Source organism: Amphiura filiformis, chromosome 13 (assembly GCF_039555335.1).
Source record: "Amphiura filiformis chromosome 13, Afil_fr2py, whole genome shotgun sequence".
NCBI classification, from domain to species: Eukaryota; Metazoa; Echinodermata; class Ophiuroidea; order Amphilepidida; family Amphiuridae; genus Amphiura; species Amphiura filiformis.
Window position 1 is genome coordinate 20,418,176 of NC_092640.1, and position 19,496 is coordinate 20,437,671.

General features: G+C 37.3%; 1 protein-coding gene across 3 annotated transcripts in view; it reads right to left on the reverse strand.

Annotated features, from left to right (window-relative positions):
* The window catches only part of LOC140168092 (uncharacterized), a 31,607-nt gene extending 13,933 nt beyond the window's left edge, over nt 1-17,674 (reverse strand). For all 3 annotated transcript variants that reach the window (XM_072191399.1, XM_072191400.1, XM_072191397.1), the window contains exons 1-2: nt 17,512-17,674; nt 10,478-11,704 (exon numbers count right to left, since the gene is read on the reverse strand). In XM_072191399.1, coding sequence (XP_072047500.1) covers nt 10,478-11,704; nt 17,512-17,572 — 1,288 coding nt within the window. In that variant the 5' untranslated portion in view covers nt 17,573-17,674. The remainder of the gene's footprint in view (nt 1-10,477; nt 11,705-17,511) is intronic.
* Nucleotides 17,675-19,496: the final 1,822 nt, after the last annotated feature.

Here is a 19,496-nt window from a genome sequence, read left to right on the forward strand (position 1 = left end):
TATGGGCGCGGTGTACCTCGTTGTCAAAATACGTAGTACAGGGTGTCCAAAAAAAGAGGCCCCTCATTGCGCCCTCTTTTTCTCCTATTTCTGAAAAGTTGATTAAATATATTTTGGTATGTAAAGAAACCTTTAATCGTTAGCTTTAATAAACCAAAACAATTATTTCAATCGGCTCACAACTTTTGAAGATATGTTATTTTGAATAAAAGTACCCGTTTTTCACTCTGTCCACGGATAGCAAACAGAGTGGTTGGGATGGCTCATGCTGTGGAGTGGCCTGCACGATCACCAGATCTCATATCACTTGATTGTTTTCCTTTGTGGCAAAATCCAAGATCTTCGCAAACGTATTACTGAATGCATTCGCAAGTATCCGGCGCACAAGGATGGTACGCAACGCAATTGATGCAATGAGGACCAGGGGTGAAACCTGTATTCGCCAAGGAGGCAACCAGGTAGAGGGCAGAGCAGCACAGTAAACTCACTTCAGAGGAACTAAAGACAAACCAAACAGCCTTTTAGGGCTACCTTTTATCCTAAAAAGAGAAATGACTTATGTTGTAAATAAAAAAAGAAAGGAAGAAACAACAAAGTAAGAAACATAATAAAACAAAAAGGCATAAATAACCAAGAAAAAATAAGTAATTGCAAGTAAAGCAAAAGAAGTCCCATTCGGCATCCATTTTACCCACAAATTAATGACACTATTAACAAAATCCATTGCCCATAAACACACCGGTAAAGCCCATTCCATAAATAAAGATATTTTATAAAGTTATCATTGAGGAATGTTTGATATTCATGCATGGTATGTGTAATCCTTTTCAATCTTTGAAGTAGCGAAACCTTCTCCGTGGACAGGGTGAAAAACTGGTACATTTCTTTAAAAGAGCATATCTTCAAAAGTGGTGAGCCGATTGATATAATTGTTTTGGTTTATCAAAGCTAACGACTCAAGGTTTTTTTACATACCAAAATATATTTGATCAACTTTTCAGAAATAGGAGAAAAAGAGGGTGCAATGAGGGGCCTCTTGTTTTTGGGACACCCTGTACGTATTTTAAATTTGTAACATTTATTAATTAAGGGATCTAAAATGAGCGTTTATGGCGTTTCGACAGTATTTTTGTGGGACATGAGAGCACCTCAGACGTATCGAATTGCATTCTGAATACGAAGCATGCCTTTCTGATATCAAATAATTTTTATTTTTTGAAATTCGCGATATAATACAAATTTTATGACAAATTATTAAAATTTGATATTTTTCAAATTTTTGATATATAACAGTCCTCGAAATAAATTTTATAAATCTAATGATATATTCGTAAAGTGTATGTAGCTGGGAGGAAAAGCCGATGATTAATTGAAAATGTTGACCTTTTATATTAAAGATATGGAAGAGACCTATTTTTTTGGTGTTTTGGGAAAAAAATCCATATCTTCAATACGAAAGGTCAAAATTTTCAATTGATCGTCGGCTTTTCATCCCACCTACATACACTTTAAGTATAAATCATCAGATTTATAAAGTTTACTTCAAATACTGTTAAATATCAAAAATATCAATTTTTAATGATTTGCCATAAAATGTGTATTACATTGCGAATTTCAAAAAATCAAAATTATTTGATACCAGAAGGACATTCTTCGTATTCAGAATGCAATTCGATATGTCTGATGTGCTCTAATGTCCCACAATAAATACTGTCCAAACGTTCATACCCCTTCCCTTAATAACCCTAACCCCTAACCCTAACCCCTAACCCTAACCCCCCTAACCCTAAATCCTAACCCTAAACCCTAACCCTATTAAAACCCTTACCCTAACTCTAAACCCTAATCCTAACCCTAAACCCTAACCCTAAACCCTAATCCTAAACCCTAATCCTAAACCCTAGCCCTAACCCTAAACCCTAACCCTAATCCCTAACCCTAACTCTACTTTTTTCTTTTACATTTTACCCCATAATTTCCCTCATTCTTCAAGCCCTGCCCTCTTGAGGGAAATTATGGGGTAAAATGTAGACACGCATGCTGTTGGTAAGATTGCGGATACGTTGCTGATCCAATTCCTCCCATGCTCTTTGCAGGATCCGTGTAAACTGTGGTAAAGTGGTGTTGTCTCTTACTTGCTCATGAGCGGCCGATCGTGCGATTTGGTCCCAAAGATTCTCAATTGGATTCATATCCGGCGATCTTGCTGCCCACTCTAATCTCTCATTACCCTCATCCTCTAGGAAACGTGTAGCGAACCTTGCTGGGTGTGCTGAGGCATTGGCGTCCATGAAGATAAAGTCTTGCCCTACGGCTGCAGCATACGGCAGGCTAAGGATCTCATTGACATAGCGTACTCCATTGAGATTTCCTTGAACCACTACTAAGTCTGTCTTTCATTGGTACTTATTCCCACATCATCACACTGCCCCTTTCATTAAGATCTACCTCTTGGATACAATCCTCACGCATCTGCTTTCCTATGCGTCTCCAAATCCTGTGCCGTCCATCGACTTTCTTCAGGAAGAAGCGAAACTCGTCGCTAAATAATACATTGGCCCACTGTTGGCGACGCCAATGACGATAACGTCTGGCAAATGCCTCGGGTCTTCGTCGATGGTCTGGTGTCAGTCTGATGTTCTTGACTGGTCTTCGGGCATTCAGGCCTACTTCATGAAGTCTGATCCTGATCGTCTGCACGCAAGAGTCAACCTCAACTTGCCCTCCTCTTCTAATTCCTGCAGTTCCCCATGTCAAATTCCAAGGATTTACATTGTGCTGCCATCGTGTATTTATCATTTTATTGTCGCCGTTATGTAACTGCAATCGGTAGAATTCTCATTCTATTCTCAGATGATGGTGGATGCGATATCGCCATTTTTGACGTCGCCATAGGATTAACACATAATCGTGAAATCTTCACAAACAATTCTAAATTTGTTATGTTGTGTCAAAGCAAAATTATCTTACTCTAAAACCGTTAGGGTACGACAATGTACCACACTGTAAGCATGTTATTTTTCAATTTATAACTGCTAACCGTGTATTTTGAATGGGGCTGTCAGCCTTGTATTTTCGCCAGCCTCGAACGTCACGTGACGCTTGACCTATGCGGCCTGACTATTCCCAGTACAGTACGACAGCAACTTAGCTCACTTCCGGTAATTTTTACCGGCGTGACCTCTGCTGTTACGTAACGTAATGTTGAAAATCAGGTGGCAAATACAGTTTTTCAGAAAACATCAAAAAAATGGAATACACGAGTCGTTTCTCCCTTCATTTCCACATTGAGCCCATAGATAAGATATGAAACACGAGTATAAGGCAAACAGTAACGTGTAAAAGTCCAATTATTGTGGAGAAAATGAATGTTTATTGTGCGCGAAGTAGCCTAAAAAATGAAAAAAATGCATGTCACGATCACCAAAATGGTTATATCTGCAACTATGAACCAACGCCGGTTATATGCTTTTCTGTAATGATAGATATTAACTAACTTGAGCTTGTATTAAATTTTCAGCGAAAATGATTGGTGGAATAATCTAGTCGTAGGTTGGAAAGTTGCTTTCAAAAGGGCTTCTCCTCGCAATCGTGCGTGACCATTAGTGACCAGTGTCACCAGGAAAATTAACAGCCGGCCTTGTCCATATATCGATTAATAATTGTCAGGATCGTCCAGTTGACTACAGTGATATTTATTTATTCATACAAAATACTGCCCTGTCTTACAAAATATCGAAGTCAATATAAAACGTAATTTCAAGCCATTTGACTGAACTTACAAACAGTTTATAAAAGATTTTTGTTGAACGAGACACTGAATTAGAAATAACATTGCAAAAGGTACGTGAATAAGTTAGCAGGTTGTGATGGTCTAGTGGCTAAGGCCGTGCCTGGAGTGCGAGAGGTTGGAAGTTCGAACCCTACCATTGCGGTTTTTTTTAAAAATATTTATGATATTAGTAAACAAATTTCAGGAATGGTTTCTGATCATTTGAAGCAGAAATAATGAGGTAAAATGAAAGAAAGCATTTTTTTTATCTTGACCGCCGTGTGGTGTTCTATAATTAAAGTTACTCTAAACAACGAAACGCTGATTCCAATTTTGTGTATGTCTGGGTAGGGTGTAAGAACGGTGTAAAAATTACAAATAATATTATGCCAAAATATTAATCAGGTTTGAAATTCGTAAATTATGGCTGACGCTATCTCATTTTTTAATATGTAGGCCTACACATAAAGAAAAACATTGCAAACGTGTTGCATAGAAATATTTTCAAATGATCATATAAATACTGACGGACCTACACACATACACCATAGGCCTAACAGAACAAGAGAGAAAAAAAATCGAAATGCTGTAGGATTCGAACCTTCAACCTCTCGCACTTCAAACCACGGCGTCAACCACTAGACCATCACAACCTGCTATACCATACTCGTATCTTTTACAATCTTATTTCTCATTCAGGGACTCGATCAACAATAATATTTTTAAAACTGCTTTCAGTTCAGTCAAATGAGGTGATACTACTTTTTATATTGACTTCAATATTTTGTAAGTCAATGCAGTATTTTGCTTGAATAAATAAATATCACTGGAGTCAACTGGACGATTCTGACGATTATTATTCGATATAATGACAAGGCCGGCTGCTATTTTGCTAGTGACACTTGTCACTAACGGGTCACGCAAGATTGCGACACGGGGCTGTTTTGAGAGTAACTTTCCAACCTACGACTCGATTATTCCACCAATCATTTTCGCTGAAAATTTAATACAAGCTAACGTTAGTTAATACACACCTATGACGTCGCGCTATTGTTTTACCGCTCCATTATTTTCCACGAATGGAGCGATGATCACAATAACACGCCATTCGTAAATGCCTTTCTCTTTTCTCTGAAAAGCAAATACTTTTCAGGGAAAAAGTACTGGCATTTACGAATGTAGTGTTAATATCAATTGCACTTTTGAAAAGCAAGTATTTGCGAAAAGTGCGGTATTGTTATCATCACTTCATTCATGCAAAACAATGATACGAAAAACAAGAAGAAAATGATTTTCATTAATACAATAAATTGAGGAAGCGGATAGCAACATTTGCACAGTATTGTCATGGGACCTGAGAGCACATCAGACATATCGAATTGCATGCTGAATACGAGGATTGTCCCTATACCTAATAATAATAATAATTTTGATTTTGTGAAATTCGCGATATAATACAAATTATTAAAATTTCATATTTTTATATTTTTCCAAATGTAACAGTCCTCGAAGTAAACTTTATAAATCTAATGATATGTAATTAAACTATAGGCCTATGTAGCTGGGATGAAAAGCCGACTCAATTGAAAATTTGACCTTTCATATAGAACTTAAACATTTGTTTCAAAAAGACCTACATTTTTAGTGTTTTGAGGAAAAAATCTATATCTTTAATAATGAAGGTCACAATTTTCATATGATTGACGGCTGTTCAACCCAACTTCCTACTATTTACTGCATATCGTTAGATTTATACAATTTACTTTGAGGACTGTTAAATTTCAAAAATATCAATTTTTAATAATTTGCCTTAAAATGTGTATTGTATCGCGAATTTAATAAAAATCTAAATTATTTGATATCAGAAGGATGTGTCTGATTTGCTCTTAGGTGCCACAAACAAAATACGTAAAACGTCGCTATCCGAGCCCTTACAATGCAATCTGTGAAAAGCAAGTCAAGATCAAAACGGGCAGGTTAAATTGTTGGCTAAGTACGTTGTACTTATTATGCAAGATGTGTTTTACCCTCACTTAGGCTTTACTTCGTAGGCCTTTACTTTTATTTATTTGGACCTTTCTTTCTACGCTTACTGTTTTTTATAACATTTTTTTCCTTCTTTATATTTTTATACGTTTTCAGTGGCTTAGGCCCTACATATAATTTGTCATATTTTGGGCAACATTGCTACATATACATAATACACATTCTGTATCAATGTATTTAGGCCTATGAATCTGTTTATTTTCAAATCGTTCTCTTCGGGCATGTTTAATAATGATAAAAGCCACAGTAGGTCTATTTTCTGTATAATTTTTATTTGTCATTAGTATATTTGATGTTTCATCTGATGGTATTTTGGCATGCTTGAATATTTACTTACATCGATCAGTAGGCCTATCCGATACCGTAAAACGGGTAACTTTGGGCACTTTTCAGAGTTTTTAAACCACTGCTTCCAAACAAAACCAAATATATTTCTAATTATCTCTTTTTTATGACGTTAGGGTTCCTTCTACACCTTGAAGTTTAAAAAGATTTTGGAATAATTTTGAAAGGGTGCCCTAGGGGTTGAAAATAGCCTGACCAAAGTTACCCCGCATTTGGGGCAACTTTGGTCAGAGTATTAGGCTACATTCCATGAAGAAAAGAAAATGAAAAAAATTGATCTTCGCTGTATATGGGCAAGGTTTTGTTTTTTGTGACATTTATCCCCATGCAAAATTAAGCAAGCACGCATCCTTGCTCACAAATATCGCTTTTTATTTTGTCTGAAAAAAATGTAAAAAAATGCTCATTTTTGGTCAAAATGCCAATATTTTCGTAACTTTCAAAGAAATTGGACATGAGCGACTTCTTCCAAATATATTTCTTAACAAATTGAGACCAAATATGACTAAAAACAATATTGCTGTACGGAAATATGACCAAAAAAAATATATTTGAACGACCAAAGTTACCCCGCTTACCGAAGTTACCCCCATTTTACGGTAATTAAATATTACAATGTTAGGGACGCTCCATTTGATTTCGGAAGGGGACTGGAAGTTGAGGTGGCTTTTATTTCGCGTCGAAGGCGGCGAAGTTTGTTTTGTTTTTTGCCGACAAAGTTCAAGGACAATAATAGGCCTAGGTAAAATGTGTTGTAGTACATTTAAAATTTTCGTACCTTTTCGTACCTGATTTTGGTCCTTCTGCTGCGAATCAACGATATATATCCTCGGAATGATTCCATCACAAAATTATCCAAGATAAACAATAGTGTCCATAATTGCATGGTTGTTCCAAAATCGTAAACTCGATTCACAGAGAAGAGTATCATTGCTCAGGTATAGCGATAGGTGTAGTTTTCTTGAGGTTGACAACTGTAATGACCATTTCATATGAGCCTATACATGCTATATGACCTTTTGCCAATTTTCTTTATTATGCAAAATAGAGACCTAAACGCAACATGACGCAACTACTTCAACAGTTAATACATTAGAAGTGGGCATAAAGAACTATTGATGGTCTAATCACTTTAATGATTTTACGAATCTACGTTTATTCAATTTGTGTAACAAACATTTTAAATCTTTATAATTCAAGAAGGTGGTTACGGATGATTTGAACTAAACACCTGGATCGTGATATGATGGGTATTTCTATAGAAATTTTACATAAAGCTGAGTCGGACTATTTTTGCACTCGCACCTAAAATTTAGTACGATCATTATATTAGTGTATTGTCCGGCATCAATGAGTAATTGATCAATTTGTAAAGAGCAACCTATTTCAATAACACTCCATTCGTGAAAAATAATGGAGCGGTAAAACAATAGCGCGACGTCATAGGTGTGTATTAAGTCGGTTAATGGCCGCGGATTAGAACGTGAGTGGGTAAGAATGGCTTCGCCGCTCCGCGGCTCAGCCATTCTTACCCACTCACGTTCTAATCCTTGGCCATTATCCTATACTTAATATCTATCATTAGAGAAAAGCATACGACCGGCGTTTACTCACTGTTGTAGATATAAGCATTTTGGTGATCGTGACATGCAATTTTTCTAATTTCCCGGCCACTTTGGACATGTTCAAGCTTCTTTATTTTCAATATTATTCAACATTTACTCGTTTTTTGTTCTTTGCACAAATGTTTGGTATCTTATCCGTGATCATGGTACGCAATTTAAGCAAAAAACGACCCGTGTCTCCCATTTCTGGAGCTATTTCGCTAAAACATGTTTGCCGGTCAAATTTTCAACATTTAGTTACGTAACCCGTGTTCACCAACCCGTAAAAAATTTCTATCGAACAAAAGAGGTCACGAAGTTGCCGTCGTACTGAGTAATAATTTTAAAAGAACTGGTTCTAATTTTATCGCACGATAAGACGTTAACCTCTCTGTGAACAGATGAATGACATTTCCCTGCGTAATACAGTTTACTGCAAGTTTTGAAACGTGGTTAAATTTCATTCAACTTCCGGTAACTTGTGGGTACATGAATGAATCTCAACCATTTTTACACCACGCATGTAGGACGAGCCATGCCACATAATATTTGTTAAATTTTGAAAATATATTGAAAACTTTTTGAGTTATTCAAAAAAATATTAGGGGGAAACTTAGAAGTTGTGTTACCTGTATAGCCCGGTATGATGTGCTTTAGAAAGGTTGGAAAAATATTACATTAGCGAACTATACTCTTAAAAGCTAAAAAGTTGACACAAAAAAAGCTCACAGCTGAAGTTAAGGCCTGTCAAAATCGAAAATCTTACACTGGAAGACTAAATTTCACGCCTAAGTTTAACTGAAATTTTTACTGAACAATTGAAAATATTTACTTTTCATTTAGTCGAGAAAATATATTTTCACGTAAAAGGCGTACCTCACAATGTTGCTCATTTCAACACTGAATTTAATCAGTTCCAGTGCCTAATTAAATGACTGAGTGAACCGTGTATGACAATGGCCGTCAAGTGTCAAGCGTTCTGAGTGTATAGGCGTTACTTAACTTTGAGAAAGTGTTTATTTTAACCAAAATTTCCAAGTAGTGGAAACGGTAAATGTGCATTGGTTGCTCCGTTGCTTTTTTCCACTAATTTTGGGATGGTTTACAATGGACCACTCAATAACTACTAGTATGTTTTTTGTTTTTTTTTCTTTTTGCTGAGTTGGTGATGTTAAAAAATGATGACTCATTTAAGAATATAATCATGCCTAGCTTTGGCTTCTGTTCATGACAAAACTATTTAAATTCACTAACGCGTAGCCCAACCTATAACTAAACAATTAGTTATTTGCCCGTGCATCGAAAACAACGATTACCAATACCGGGAAACTTATTTCTTGTTGTTTTAGACCCTGATTGAAAGGGTTTGGGAAGTTGGGTCCCATGTCTCACCCTCTTTACTGCTGGAGAAACCTAAAATCTTTATTAATTTTGCTAAGATACTCATGTTCTCTTAAAGTGTGTAGGTTTCTGAGATATCCTGAGGTGCTTTATCACCAGAAACAAATTTGTTCAATCTTTGGATGGACCGCCGATGCTGCTTCGATGCTCGTTATTAATGAACTAATTAATCAGAATCAGGCACATTCTCCGATAAAGTGTCCAAAAAGCTAAATCTGTGTCGCCCATAGTGTCAAGTCGTATTCAGACTTGTTTCGTCAGAAAGAAATGACTTTTATTAATATAACTAATACTTAGGAGTTGCTTTCTAAAATGTGTGAGGCTAGAGGTTGTAACATGTCTAGAAAGTATAAAACAATAAAGCTGATTATGCATGTCCATTCTTTTCCTCCATGTCGCCAGCCAAGGTACGTTCCGTATAATGTGTCCCTGTTCGTTAAACATGCGCGCATAATAATGGAATATAGGTACTTTTCATTAGTGGTATCATGCCCTAATTATAAAGTATAAAACATCACAACGCAAGTTATTAAATTTTTCCAACAGGTCTTTGAGACTATGTCGCATAAAATTGTTCACAGATACGTTACCATATTTCTAATGAATAACAATCTGTCAAAATAACTGGCTATATGAATGTTCCCATATGTTATGGATCAAGCAGGCTCTATAGTTATATTATATATGTGGTACATAACACAATGGTTTCAAAGTAAAAAAATCAGGTCTATTAATGGCAAAAATTCCTGACGTTACGTTCATGCGTTCACAGATACGTTACCTAAATTCTACTCCCCTCGGAAAAAACGCTGTGATAAATGAAGCCAAATACCATACCAGACTTTAGTACATTGGGTGATGACTGATCAAGTATGGGTATTAAGTCGGTAAGTTTTTACACTTGCACGATTAAGACAAAAGTGGGAAAGGGCTTCACAGATACGTTACCACTGATACGTTACCCCCAATGCGTACAAGTAATATTGCTCAAAAATGAAGTATTGTTGAAAAATCACCCATGCATTGTTTTGTGTTCTGAAACTATTAAAGTTTACGATTCTGAATGATTTTCACGAATTCTTCGTGGTTGGCATTTTGCAATTCCTGAGCCCAAACTTGGACGCTTTATCTGAGAATGGGCCATCAATGCTAAATTTTTATTGATCAATGTCGCTAAAGGCAAAAAGTAATATATTATCACAATTATTAGTCTAACAATATTAAATTGATTGATTTCATTAAAAATAAGGATCAACCCAGCATCGATGGTCGTTCGAAAGATCGAACTAATTTGTTTCTGGTGTCTTACCTCCTGCACCGTAAGCATTGGCTGCATAGGCGTAGGAAGAATCAGCACCGATAGCATAAACAATCACAGCGAATCTTGCCATGGGATGGGTATGAGATACGGTGTGATGTCCAATAGACACATTACTACGTAAACAGCACATCGAGTTATCAGATGAGCTGAGTGAATCCGAGCTCATGAAATGTGTTCCATCCAATAGAACTCCATCATCCATAACATAGTCACATTCTAGTATTACATTGATGTAATATGTGTACAGTCCACCAGTGTACTCAATAACAGGGAATGTTACTTCAGCAGTGAACGCTGTGTTTGGTGTGACGCTAAGCATAGATGGATCACCACGATCAGGCGTATTGGCATTGGAACCCTTCATGTACTGTACCGCCATGACGGGCTGATCAGATGTAAATGACACAACAGTATTCTCTGTAACATCTTCTTCATGAAAGGACTCAGCTGCAATATGTGTAATGTTGCCGTCAGACATGTACAATGTAGCTGAATAAATCGTAGTAAACACTCTGTATACGTAACCAGAATTTAAACTTAGAAAGGGAGTGAAAGTGAATTTGTACCCCCAACTATGTACAGGTGGTAGTTGTTCTATTAAGCCATCCAAACAACACACTTTTTCGTCAGGTACATATGTAATTACACCAGAGATTACAGCTATTGGCTTGTTACTCTGCACAAAAGTTCCTGACAGATCTTCACCTTCATCACTATCAAATCGGTAGCTCTCGTGTCGTTTTAGAATGATTTGGACAGTTTTCCCTGCAGGAGTTGTGATGTTAATTGACGTGTTTGGGTAGATTGATGAGATACATAAGAATGACGGAAAGCGTGTGTCGTAAGGTTTGTATGATGCTACATAGTACTGTGTGCCTAATTGTGAAGTCGAGTATACTAAATATGTGTCACCATCTTTGTTTTCATTGTCTACAACAAACACTAAACTTTCACCGGATGATCGAACAAATATAGTTCTTTCTTGAACTCCAGAATTTGTAAGACGCACTTCATTCATTGACAATCTGATATCCAGAGGATTGTCCCGACTGATGGTATTAGTAACATTATACCCACCACCTGGGATGGTCAAGGTAGTGAATATTGGTACTAATGACGACGTAGTTATTAGCACGTGCGGTGGGGAGACGATGTTTGACAGAAAGGGTATACTGAAGACAAATTCACTTGCTCCATTTGTGTCCTCACATATACCTGGTAAAATAAACAAGATAAATCGAATAATTAAATATGTAGGCCTCGTATTTAGTTATTTCACAGCATTTTGTGTGATCTGAGATTGTTACCCACAAGATTGTTCAATTTCAAAATTCAAATTTTCAATTCTACCTCCATTTCCCAAGTTTTCAAACACTGTGAACAAAAGCGCAGGTAAAAACATCCGTTCCATATTACACACAAAAACAAACAAAACGTTGGGAAATATTTTCTCTGCGAAAGCAACTTGACTTAGTCAACGGATATAAAGATATAGGGTTCAGCATTTTAGTCCAGTTACCACCCATAACTTAAAAAATGTGTCAAATGTCAAAGGTCAATCACATTGGATCAAAGTTATAGAATGCTCCGATTTCAAAAGTCAGTTTTCAAGGGGAGAAGTTATCTACTTGGCATTTACATTATAATGGGCAAAATTCAGCGGGAAGACACTTGACGCTGACTTGTTCTAAATGACTTCACCGGAACAATTGCGCGTTTGATGTTTGTGTTAAACAGTCTGCATCTCCTTTTATGGTCATTCTGTCGACCTTGATTTTCCAGCAGCCAATCACAAGCGTGTACGGTCGCAATATCGCAGCGAGATGCGAAAAAGTTGAACATAGCTCAACTCTCATCGCCGACGAAATTTCCACCGCGCGATGAGAATTTTCACCACCAAGCTCGTAAAAATCTGGCTCAGATTTCATCGCGGCCACGAATGGGAGTCTGAATCGGAAGTACCGCGATTACATATGAGCCAGGTTTTTACGAGCTCGACGATGAAAATTCTCATCGCGCGCTGATGAGGACGCGCTGCGATATTGCGACCGTGCACTCTTGTGATTGGCTGCTGGAAAATTAAGGTCGACAGAATGATCATAAAAGGAGATGCAGACTCCACATCGCGGTTTGCAGTACATTTTAATTTCATCGCGGGATGCTGCGATATTTTAAAAGCTCCACATCGCGGTTTGCAGTACATTTTAATTTCATCGCGAGATGCTGCGCAGTATCGTACCGCGCTGCGATGTGGAGATTATCGAATATAGTCCCTATGCCCTTCGAATTGCACAACAATCTCGCGATTTTCGTGTTTTCTGTCACAATGGTAAGTAGATTAACTTGCGTACCTCCCAACGGTTTTGTTCTTGACAATAATTTGCAGACATTTTATTGATATGGTTGACTTTAATTTCTCTACATAACAATACACGGCCCCAATAAAAAATAATAATGGGATACAAGTTACAATTATTAATACTCTACATCATACCCAATTTATTGAATGAAAATTTAATTACAGCTAAATACCAAATACAAATGGTAGATAATCAAATTTGGTAGAAAATAAACAAAGTCACGAGATGAAACAAAAGGAAATAAACTATTATGATGCTGTTTATATAATTTATCAGGGCCCATTAATCTAAGCTTTCATCTCGTTTTTATGTTTGGATCAAAATGGACAGACAAACCCCCCCCCCCCCCCACACACACACACACAACATTTCCCTACTTATAGTAAGAACAGCGGATGAGTACATGTAACCTATTTGTTATGATTATGATCAGAGGACTCACAGTGGGATTCATGAGTGGAGTTAACATGCATCTGGGAAGTGAGAATAGACCTACTCTCCCACTTTCCTGCATACATGTAGTCATGCACTGATGTGTGGTACTAACCGTACCCATGGGTACGGGTACTGGACCATGAGTACGGGTACGTGTCCCATGTCATGAATACGGGTATACGGGTACGGGTCCCAGTCCATGAGTACGGGTACGGGTCCGAAGCCAAAATAAGGCATGAGTACGGGTACGGGTACGGGTACAGAAAGTGGGACTCGAGTACGGGTACGGGTACTACAAGTCTGCAATCAAGTAATGTGACTTATCATCATACGCTACTTCGATTAGGAAGGTTACCCGTTTCCTTCACGCAAAGAAGTAACCTGGATTGGTAAATCATAAAACCGAACAAATTGATTTAATGAAACAACATTTCCTCCTTTTTTGTTCTTTACAAATGAGAACAATATTTCCTTATGTTTTGTTCTTTACAAATGAAAAAAATATTTCCCTGTGTTTTGTTCTTTACAAATGAGAACAATATTTCTTGTGGTTTGTTCTTTTAAAATGAGTACAATAATTCCTTATGTTTTGTTCTTTAAAAATGAACATTAATAATAAGAAAATAATAAGAAAAATAGATCGATGGGGCAAACGACAAACCATGACATTTTCAATTAATAGTTTCAATGTGTTTTGTTTTTTGAAAATTAAAGTAAACTTATATCTTTGGCACACACGCCGCATTTTCTATTATTCCAACTTTACGGTTACACGATGCTTTATTCCATTGTTTTCTCAAACGTAATAGGTCTGTCACACTACGACGGACTGGATCAACGTACATCACCGAATACAAAAATATTTTATTCGGTGGAAAAATCACCAGTCCGGCAGAAGATTCGGTGGGATTTTGGGTCCGATTCCCGTTCGTCTCTCTATGAGTTGTGGCCGCTAATAATCCTGCAGGTGTCTTATATCCGATCGTTCAACGTCCGACAAATGACCGGATTTGGGGGTCCGATTCCCGTTCGTTTCTCTATGCGTTGTGGCCGCTAATAATCCTGCATGCGTTTTATATTCAATCGTTCAACGTCCGACAAATGACCGGCGAATCCGCCGCATGTGGCACCAACAGGGACGTCCACCCTATCAGAAAAGTGGGGGGAGGAGAGGGTGTTTGAGAGGGTTTTTAACCCTTAGAGGCAGTGACGTAGCAAGCACTTTTTCAGAGGGTGAACAAAGAGGGGAAAGGCAACTTTTAAGGGGAAAACTTTGACGAAAATGGTCAAATATTGGCTAATAAGTACAAAAGGGCTACAAATCTGATATATCAAGGCAACCAGCGTCCGGGGGCAATAGAGGTGAGAAACCTTTGGACAATGAAGGCCCAATTGAAGCCATATGTCATATTTTGAATCAATTTTAGCACTATGATTGGGTACTATTTTAGTTTGAAACAGCCGCAAATTGGTGAAACGAAAGCCTAATTGAAGCCATTGAAAAGTTTTCACCATTATTGTATAATATAAACAATTGTTTTACAAATAACACGTGGATGTCCATAGCAGAAGCAAAAAGGAAGACTTGTCCATTTTTCAAAATGAAGGTCCAATTGAAGCCATTTGCATGGGGACTGTAGGGCCTATTTACATTATTAGGCCTAGGCCTATTGTGTAGAAATTTAGTTTTAAAAATGGAAATTTTGCAAAATTGTTTTTGGTGCATCATTTTTACACTATTATTGCCTTAAACAAAAAACAAATAAGGCCCGAACTGAATTTGCAAAATTTAAAATGTTACACTGATCCACTGACACTTAGATATAAGACTTCAGACTCGTAATTTCAGGTAAAGCATGCATGGATTGATATGTTAAAGTCAGTAATAGACCTAAGTCCGTCTTAAATACTGACTTTGGTGACAAAATGTCACGGGTCCTAGATATCGACGGGCCGGCAGTAATTTTCACAGGCTTTTGGGCCAAGGAACCACATTTAAGCACTGCCTTTAATAATCACAGGCCTAATACTTAGGCTTACTACTATCCTTGGCCTACTCAATAACGTACAATTTAACCTTTTCCATGCTTTCTCTTCTTTTTTTCTTTCTATTGCGTCCTCTACCCTTCAGGAAGTGCCCCTCCCTCAATACTGCTTACATGCATAGGCCTACTAAATTACGTGCAATTTAACTTTTTCTCTTCTCTTCTCTCTTCAATTTTTCTCACTTTCTTTTCTTTTTTCTCTCCTTTCCCCCTTTTTTCTACTTTTCAGTCACTAAAGTACTGGGGGGGAACATGATATTGCGTCACACACCCTTCAGAAAGCCCCCCCCCCCCGTGAACGATGCACATGTTCGCCATAGGCCTACATCCGGCACAAGCGCCTGCAAAACCTTGCAAACACCTGCGGTATATAAACGAAAGAATAACGAACAAACCCAGGGTATATATACAGAACAGTACGAACACACATCGGACAACTTCCGAACATGTGTATTCAGCACACTCCGTTTCAAGTTTTGTGCATGCACAAAACTTGAAACGCATTGTCGACGGACTAAACAAACATCACCTAACACGAAACGCATTTGGCGGAGAATAGCAGGACATATGAAGAACATAAAACGAACATTGACGAACACTAACGGATTTGCTAAAATACCATCCGTTTCTTATACGGAAGACCGATCCGGTGTAGTGTGACACTAAGACGGTCTGGGTCAACGTACATCACCGAATGCAAAATATGCTATCCGGTGGTGAAGGCCTCACAGGAACGTATTTGCAACGAACACGGGCCGAGTGCAACGAACAAAGAACGAACATGAACGAAAGGAGAGCGAACAAACTCCGGCAATATGCAGCACCATACGAACACACATCGGATAAATACCGAACATGTGTATTCGGTACACTCCGTTTCAAGTTTTGTGCATGCACAAAACTTGCCGACGGACTTAACGAACATCACCTAACACGAAACGCATTTGGCGGATGATAGCAGGACATAAAAAGAACATAAAACGATCATTGACGAACAACAACGGATTTACTAAAATACCATCCGTTTCTTGTACGGAAGACCTATTCGGTGTAGTGTGACAGGCGCATAACGAAAAACATTAAGTATTTTAGTGCTTCTGAATGATGTAGTATATCAAACATAAAGTGCATTTTGGCTGAAAAGCACAGAATTGGCACAGATGTAACCCTTGATAAACTTAACAAATTTGGTGTGATTTCTTTCTAGATGGCGGGAATATGTCATCAAAGTTTATACAGGGCTCAAATTCAAAATTTCTCAAATCTTGTTGAAAACCATTATTCCAGTATATACGCGGGTTTAATGTGCACCCACCCCACCCCACCCCATATAAACATCTCCCAAAATGTAACTAACCCCCTTAAATAATGACCATTATTCAAAAAGGGGCTGTTGTAATTACAAATCTGTCAAATGCGTTGGAGGCAGAATTTATTTCTGCGCATTTTTATCCCTCATTTGATACGATAGAACAGGAAAAAAAAAAACACCGGTCAATTTAATGTAGTGAGGTCCAGATTTGAAAGTTCCTTCCATTACACTGAATACAAAATTTAAAATGCCTGATCCGCCAATCATGACAATGCTGTAAATCATCATCTCTTCGCAAAAACAGGTCTATGGGTAAATCCAAACATCGGGGTGCCATTAATTACAGGTGCCCACGCAGTAAATTATTTTCCTTGATTTGAGGGCAAAATATATATTTAATTAACCACCAGTACAGTAAATTATCCCTGGTCAGATATCTGGCAACTCATGTTTTTGCAGGGCATGTACGTAGTCTCAAAGGTATGCTTTTGTTGAACATAATTATGTTCCTAATATGTATGCAAAGTGTATAAATATTTAAATTAAGTCGATCATTATGCATTATTTTGAAAATTGCATTTTTTTTGTCAAGTGACCAACTTTCGGGCAGCAATGGCTTTTGATGACAGATAGCTCCAATAATGTTTTTACCAGATTTAGATGAAGCAAGATATTGTTAAGTATTACCGAAGAGGATAACATTCTGAATGCTCTGGGAAAATTAGTTTTTGACTGCAAAGATATGGTATAAAAGTTTGTTTTTCAATAAATTTAACGTATTTTTATCGTATTTTCGTTAACATCTAATCGATTTCATATTATGAAATAAAAGAGTAGGCCTAGTAAATCTAAGAATAGTTATGTACTTACATGTAGCCAGAGCACTGACAATAATGACTAAAATATGCAGAAATACTTGAATCTTCGTCATTGTTCTAACTGATCCTATGTTCGTAGTGTTTCAAAATATTAAGCAAAAACTTTGATAGTGTTGAAATATTGAGAACAATTCGTATACACGTCCTTCTTCTGTGAGTGCATCAACGAAAAGGAAGTTCATATGCGCATTAAATCAACAACAATAATCAACATGATCAATGCTATGTAACATACAGACTGTACCAAAAAGTATGCACCTGCAATTTTGCTTTTTAGAAAAAAGCGAATAAAAAAGGTGATGACAACGCTTTTATATGCAGTGGAATTTATCATGGCTAACAAAAACAAACCTTTCTAATTTAATCTTTTCTTGGTTTCTTTAGTTCGGGCTCAAACGCTATACGCTGGCGAAGTTACGTAATTAATCGGATTAATTACCATAGCAATAGGTGAAAACAATTTTGAACATATCGCGCTGCACTACAAGCAGGTTACACTCATCACCTGTGTATGTCTGCAATCATAGATTGAATACAATACTGGTCTTTTCAAAGATACTAATCTTACAGGTGCAAGTAATCAGCATGATATGGTTCAATGAAGAGGTACTGCGTGAACGTATCAGTGCAGCGCGGTATATTCAAAAATTGTTTTCACCTATTGCTATGGTAGTTAATCCGATTATTATGTAACTTCGCCAGCGTATATGCTCAAGAAAACGAATTAGGTCTCTTTTGATATGACCGCGCATTATGATATTATTAAGATTGCACCGTATAAAATTGACTTTCATGATTATGCAAATATTGCAATATTGTTGCTTTTCAGACCAAAAATAATTGAACCCGGGACCTGCTTGTTGTAAAACTCAGTGCGTTAATAATATCACTGAACCAACCGACTATTACCTGCGAGAATTTTCATAGTATATCCTTGATATTGCTGAATAGAATAAATCAATACTGATAGGCCTATTTATCTAATGATGCTGTTCAAAATTAAAAAAACGTTCCATAGGGGCCTATAATCTAGAAATACAGGGTGTCCCAAAAAAAAGAGGCCCCTCATTGCGCCCTCTTTTTCTCCTATTTATGACAAGTTGATTAAATATATTTTGATATGTAAAGAAACCTTCAATCGTTAGCTTTAATAAACCAAAACAATTATTTCAATCGGCTCACAACTTTTGAAGATATGCCCTTTTGAATAAAAGTACCCGTTTTTCACTCTGTCCACGGATAGCAAACAGAGTGGTTGGGATGGCTCATGCTGTGGAGTGGCCTGCACGATCACCAGACCTCACACCACTTTGTGGCAAAATCCAAGGTCTTCGCAAACGTATTACTGAATGCATTCGCAAGTATCCGGCGCACAGGGATGGTACGCAACGCTATTGATGCAATGAGAACCAGGGCTGAAACCTGTATTCGCCAAGGAGGTAACCAGGTAGAGGGCAGAGCAGCACAGTAAACTCACTTCAGAAGAACCAAACACAAACCAAACAGCCTTTTAGGGCTACCTTTTATCCTAAAAAGAGAAATGAATTATGTTGTAAAGAAAAAAAGAAGAAAAAAAAAGCAAGAAACAACAAAGTAAGAAAGTAAGAAACATAATAAAACAAAAAAACAAGTAAAGCTAAAGAAGTCCCATTCGTCAATGTTCGGCATCCATTTTACCCACAAATTAATGACACTATTAACAAAATCCATTGCCATAACCCACCGTACCGGTAAAGCCCATTCCATAAATAAAGTTATTTTGAGGAATGTTTGATATTCATGCATGGCATGTGTCCTCGCTTTTCAATCTTTGAAGTAGCCAAACCTTCTCCGTGGACAGAGGGAAAAACGGGTACATTTCTTTAAAAGAGCATATCTTCAAAAGTGGTGAGCCGATTGATATAATTGTTTTGGTTTATCAAAGCTAACGACTCAAGGTTTTTTTACATACCAAAATATTTTTGATCAACTTTTCAG